This window comes from Triticum aestivum, chromosome 2D, assembly GCF_018294505.1.
Source record: "Triticum aestivum cultivar Chinese Spring chromosome 2D, IWGSC CS RefSeq v2.1, whole genome shotgun sequence".
In the NCBI taxonomy this organism is placed as follows: Eukaryota; Viridiplantae; Streptophyta; class Magnoliopsida; order Poales; family Poaceae; genus Triticum; species Triticum aestivum.
The window spans coordinates 560,845,814-560,852,042 of record NC_057799.1 but is presented as its reverse complement, the minus strand read 5'-3'; the positions used below and the strand labels follow the sequence as shown (position 1 = coordinate 560,852,042).

At 54.6% G+C, this 6,229-nt stretch overlaps 1 protein-coding gene across 1 annotated transcript; it reads left to right on the top strand.

The window, feature by feature from the left end:
• The first annotated feature begins 2,428 nt into the window (after positions 1-2,428).
• Positions 2,429-5,704, top strand: LOC123054506 (transcription factor bHLH94). The gene is made up of 3 exons (XM_044478287.1): positions 2,429-3,325; positions 3,724-4,224; positions 5,450-5,704. Exons 1-3 carry the CDS (start codon positions 2,963-2,965, stop codon positions 5,579-5,581), a joined length of 996 nt encoding a protein of 331 aa, XP_044334222.1. The 5' UTR covers positions 2,429-2,962; the 3' UTR covers positions 5,582-5,704.
• The last annotated feature ends 525 nt before the right edge of the window (positions 5,705-6,229 follow it).

The following is a 6,229-nucleotide window of genomic DNA, read 5'->3' as shown; positions in this document are numbered from 1 at the left end:
TTTTAAACGTTTTAAAGCTTACACATCCTCTATTGTTTTTAACATTAAGGATACATGTTCTTGTTAACAAAGGTTCCCGCAACAACTTGTGGGGTATCATCCAGTAACATGTAATTTTGGCGTGAAAAATAAAACTAATATACCCATGTACTAAAATATAATCAAGTTTGTGCATACTGCATAGTGAATATATTGATGGCCGGCTACATCTATCGTACGTGTGGGTTTTCCTGGTCTGCATAGCTAGCAAGGTACTCCCTCCGTAAACTAATATAAAAGCATTTACAATATTAAAGTAGTGATCTAAATGCTTTTATATTAGTTTACAGAGGGAATACTTTACAAAGATTGGGCGAATATGCCGACCGACCGGCGTACCAAAAGTTGAAGCCTGTTGGATCTGGGCGGCTTGGATCCATTGCCTTGGAGCTTATTCCGATAAGTGAGCATCTCTCAAACCCAGGGTCGAAAGTGCCGTGGTACACATGACATCGTCGATCCATCGATGGATCGCCTCCCCTTGTCACGCCGTCCGGCCCGAACCCTGTTAGGCCAACTCCACCGCGCGACCCTATCCTGTCCAACCTCGTCCGTTTGAGGTAAAACGGACAAACGAGGCGGCCCAGCGCGCGGGAGCAAACGGACTTTCGTTCGTTTTGTGTCCGCTTTCGACCCATCCGTGGCTCAAGTTTGCGTCGTTTTTGGGGTGAAACGGACGCCACGCGGACGCGCGGGCCGTCTGCGCGTGTCCTCCCCTGGCCCGCTCGTCGGTGGCACAGGGCGGGCCTTTTTCTATCCGCCCCCTCCCTCCCTCCGGCCGCACCCCCTCCACTCTTCCCCATTCTTCCCCTCACTGCCGCCGCTGCCATTGCAGCCGTGCAGTTCGGACGCGCGCTCGCCCAGCCCCTTCCCCTCGGCGCCGCCGAGCTACCCAACCACGGCCACCTGGTTTGCGCACCCGCCGGCCGGATTTGGGGCGGATCCGGTCGGTCTTGAGCTCGCCCGGCTGTGGGAGGCCGGGCCGCGCCATGGACTGGCCGGGCACCTCGCCGGAAGGCCCTGGCAGGGCCGCAAGGCCACATGCAGGCAGTGGCTCCTCCTCTAGCCGCTCGGATCTGCACCGTCGGTGGTCCGCCGGCAGATACACGAATGGCGGTCGGCCGGGCTCGGTGCTTGCCCAAAAGCTCGCCGGCGCACCGTTGCCACTCATTAAGTGCGACCACTGCACAAGGATGGTCGTGCGCCGCGTGTCTATAACGCCGGAACATCCCGGATGGGTGTGCATCAAGTGCTTAAACGATGGGGTATGTGCTCTTTTTAGCTTCGGTTTGTGCTCTAGTTTTGACTAGTTGTGCTAACTACAAATTTTATTGTGTAGCATGGATGCAAGTTTTGGTATTGGGAAGAAGAGTACATCGATATATTGATAGAGCGAAATTTAGTACATGTTCATGCACTTTTAGCTAGCATAGAGGCTGTAGATGAGACAAGTGCACTTGTTGCTAGATTAGAGACTAGACACGAGACTAGGTGTGAGGAAGCAACATCGACTTCTGGCTTGAAGAAGAAAGGAGGATGCCAGATCGAGCCTCCTCCACAGATCAACAATGAGCGCATCGAGAAGGCCCTAACCCAACTCAAGGGAGCAGTTATGGAAGTTGGGTATCTTTTAAAATGTATTCTTGTTGTTCTTGTTTTCTTTGGTCTTGCTTTACTAGTTAAAATGTGATGATGTATTTTTCATGTACCGAAAATGAATGATGAAAAGAAGTTAAGGACTTGCAAAGAAAAAGTACGCGGACAGGATGCGGCCGGGATGCGTCCGCGCGCTGGGCGCACGGCCACCGCATCCCAGGACACGCGCGGACACGACCCCAAATCCCTATCCAAACGGACAAAATCCGGACAAAACGGACGTCCGTTTGGGGTCGCGCGGTGGAGTTGGCCTTAGTCCATGTGCCTACCCAGGCTATTCCATCTCGCTCATGCACCATGCATGTCATGAACGGACGCATGCATGTGACAGCACCACTTTCACTGTTCAGCCTAAGCAGCCCCTGGGAGCCGAGGAAATTTGTGGTCAACAGCACAAGGGTTAAATGCTCTAATTGCCATTTTGGTCAAGAAAGATGAGTTGGAGCCTTCCCCTTCATGCTGATCCATGGTGGTGGTGGGGTGAAGTGTCAGGAGGTGGAAGAAGATAGACTTTGGGCCGGCCGGCCATCGGCCACATGCATGCATGGGCAATCCACGTACCGCCACCGTGCCGATTCCCAATTATCGGACCCTCTCGCGCAAGATGCCGCCGTACGCGGGGCCCCCTGCCCCGGCCTCGCCAGCATCCGCAGGGTGTCATTTGGCATACCGAGAAGGGACACCACCCCACACACACACACACACACTCCCACATATCGAGCGAAGCAGCAAAAGAAAAATCACAGAGCAGGAGCCACAGGCGGAGCGTGACCACACACCCCTCTCACTCTCACTTTTTCTAGCTACAGGGCCCGGCGTGAAAGCTAGCTAGCTCGCCCGTTACGTGTAGCATCCGATCGGCTTCAAAGATCTCGCCGCTACGCCGAGAGAAAGCGGGATTTTGGTGCCGATCCCTTGGAGCATTGCGTGGTGACCACGAACGGAGGTCCATCTAATCCTGCCGCAGCCACAGGCCGCCCACGCGTCTGCGGCGCCGCTGTTGCCTGCCTGCCTGCCCTCGCTCGCTGCGGCGCTTCGAGCCCATCGCCCGGGCACGCCACACACGGAGTTGGCGCCTGCCGCGCCCCACTCCGCGCGGTGCCCGCCACAACTATTTTACACCGTCTCGTGCATGTCCTAGCTTTCCTCCCCCCTCCATGTCTCGCTAGAAACGCACGCACACGCGTATAGTAGCAGACTAGCAGTGTAGCACCAACGGGCAGTCGAGCACTAGCTAGATCCTTCGAGTTCGATCGATCTGATCGGCATGACGCTGGATGCCCTGTGCGCGGCCAGCGACGTGCTCGTCTACGACACCTTCAACGCGGCGGCCGCCGCGAGTGCCGCGCCGGCCGAGAGCGGCCTCCTCTTCTGCGACGCCGCCGGAGCGGCATGGATGGCGGGGTCTGCTGCCGCTGCGGCGCAGGCTGAGACGGCAGTGCCGGTGGAAGAAGGGGAGAAGGCGCAGGGGAGGAGGAAGCGGCGGCGGCGGGCGAGGAGCTGCAAGAACCGCGAGGACGCCGAGAGCCAGCGGATGACCCACATTGCCGTCGAGCGCAACCGCCGCCGCCAGATGAACGAGTACCTCGCCGCGCTCCGCTCCCTCATGCCGGAGTCCTACGCCCACCGGGTAAGTTCACATTCTCGCGTCTTGCAGAATTCTTGATACGTTCTGCACTCCTGCATCCAGCGCCATTATGATTGAGTTCTTGTCTCTTCCATTCCGGCCCCTGTTCTTAACTACCAGAGCCAATGCGCACCAATAATGGCGCGTATCCCTCCTCCGCGAGACACACATTCCTCGGCCACATTGCGCCATTAATGCGCCTCCTCTCCCTATCATCACTTCACTCATAGTTCTAGTAAATGCCCTACACTGTTTTTTCTCTTGGGGAAACAGAGTGTTACGGCCACCTACTACACCCTGTTCTTTTAAGTTGTACTTCTTCGATCACATGCAACAACCTTCTGTAAGGTGAATGTACCTGTACTTGACTGTCGCTGGCTTTCAATTCGACCGATGTGTAGGGCGACCAGGCATCCATTGTCGGCGGCGCCATCGATTTCGTCAAGGAGCTCGAGCAGCTGCTGCAGTCCCTGGAGGCGCAGAAGCGCACGCTCCTCGCTCAGCAGCAGCAGGATCACAAGCCGCCGCCCATCCGTGACGCGATGCCATCGCCGAGCATCACGGTTACGGCCGCGGCGACAACTACAACGAGAAGCGGCAGCGGCGAGGGCAAGCAGGCGGCGGCGACGCGCGATGGGATGAGTCCTCCGTTCGCAGGGTTCTTTACGTACCCCCAGTTCGTGTGTCGCCTCCCGCCGCGGGACGACGCCGACGACCACGCCGGGGCGGCAGACATCGAGGTGACCCTGGTGGAGACGCACGCCAGCGTCCGGGTGATGGCGCCGCGGCGGCCGGGGCAGCTGCTCAGGATGGTCGCCGGGATGGAGGCGCTCAGGCTCACCGTACTGCACCTCAACGTCACCACGCTCGGCTCGCTCGCGCTTTACTCCCTCAGCGTCAAGGTACATTTTCATGCCGCCACGTACAGTACAAACTATTCGTTCCGTTGTTACCTTCTTTTCTGATGAAAACCTAAGCCGTCGCCAAAATCTACATTTTCATTTTTCTCCTATCATATCATGGTGTAAACGAGTTAGCGCCGGAAAATGACAACAACTCTAGCTAGTATAAAGTGAGAATAATGATGCTAGGCCCGTTTGCAATCGAAGCATCTAGAGTAATTTTTAATTCTCTTTGTTGCATGTGGCTTCTCTACCAGAAGGACCAAAAACATGTTGGTTCTAGCACAGCATCCAAAATAGCTAAACACTGTAGAAAATTCCCTACAAATTGTTTGTTGCGCTAAAAGAGTGAAGCTTGGACATTTTGTGAGTGTGATCGGCAACTCAAAAATCATTTCACATCTCTTGTTGCTTGACGTGAACAAAATCATACCGGCTAGGCATCTACTATATTGCATCAGCTCTGCTGCAGAGGTTGCCGTGCATTGCTTGTGCTAGCTATAGAAACCAGCAGCCACTAGCCAGTGCTGCTTCATGGTGGAGTACCTCCGCCGCTGGCCATGGCCAGGAAGATCAGAAAGCTGGCTGGCTCGAGCCATCGGTCATTTGCTTTTTGACCACAGAGAGATTCCGGAATCGATCCACAGGCTTTTGCTCCCCCGATAGAGGCTTTTGCTCTGATCTGCACCCCAAGCTGTAGCAGCTCTGTTCTCTGGACTTGACCTGCCCCCGTATGGCTGCTGCCTGCACTATATCGAGCCATGACACTTCAAGCTCAAAAGCACAAGCAGGGCTGCATGTATGATATTTTTTCCTCCTGCTATGGCGCCATGGAGAATCTTTCTGCCGAGCTGGGCCGTAGATCGGATAGATTGACATGGCGAGGTGGGCAGGGAAAAGAAAAGGGGAGGCTACAGGGTTCGTGTGTGGTGCCTTTCCTTCGGGCTGTTCATGGCAGCAGCGTCGATCGATCGCCCAGGCCCCATCGGAGAATCTGCCTTTACGGGAGCTTTTTTCACTTCCGGCGATGGTGTAGCTGCAGTGATCGATGTAGCGCACGCTGTGACCGATCGCCTGTTCACCCGGCCTCTCTGCGCTCCGGAACCGCCGCTTTGCCTCGCGTGTATTGGCCTGATGCCATTAACTTTGTGCAGTGAACTTCGCTCCTTGATGAGTGCGATCGCAGAGAAAGCTCAGGCTTCATGTTTTTGATTCATGTGTGCAGGTGGAGGAAGGGTGCGGGCTGACGACGGCGGACGACATCGCGGCGTCGGTGCACCACGTGCTCTGCCTCGTCGACGCCGAGGCGACGTCGCAGCGGCTGCTCGCCGGTGGGCAGCAGGAGATTTCAAGGTAGCTAGGTGCACCGGGGCAATGCCGGCAATCTTGCCGTGTGAGGTAGGAGTAGTAATTTGTAAAGTGTAGTGGACCTCTATGAGACTTTGGAGCATGGTTAATAATACAGCCAACAATTGACTGCTCGGAGTTGCCATGTCATATAGAGTCAACTTAATAGTCGACTCGTACAATAGTACTACTTGATTAATGGCTGACCAACCTTACAATCTCGCAAAGTGTTTTCTGTCTTATGTAATAGTCGGCTCTTATTCTACGGTCCGCCTTCTTTCTCCCACCTCCTCTCTCTCCTTCAACTAAACAAAGATATACTCCATTTAAGTCCTTATAATCTGCCTATGTCACATTATTGCAGCCGCTCTTAGCGGAACCGTTGGTTTGTGATCCACGAGGCAACGCAAAAGGTTCTTGTACTAGCACTACAATAGAGTAAATTGCTCAAAACCACCATATTTGTGGCTAGAATACTTCAAAACCTACGCTTTTGCCAAAAATCACAAAAGATCAGCACCTCCGCGGCGAATGAGTAACAAATCACACTAATTCGGAACTGAGCCGCATCTAACAGTGGGACTAACGGATGGGACCCACATGTCAAGCTGATTTGGCATGCCTACGTGAACAATATGCTGAGGTGGAACATAGCCCA

Excerpts from the sequence above, each read along its gene's own strand:
- LOC123054506 (XM_044478287.1), top strand. The coding sequence starts at position 2,963 with ATGACGCTGGATGCCCTGTGCGCGGCCAGCGACGTGCTCGTCTACGAC. Across the intron at positions 3,326-3,723 it reads CGGAGTCCTACGCCCACCGG|GGCGACCAGGCATCCATTGT; the intron begins GTAAGTTCACAT and ends ACCGATGTGTAG. Across the intron at positions 4,225-5,449 it reads TTTACTCCCTCAGCGTCAAG|GTGGAGGAAGGGTGCGGGCT; the intron begins GTACATTTTCAT and ends TCATGTGTGCAG.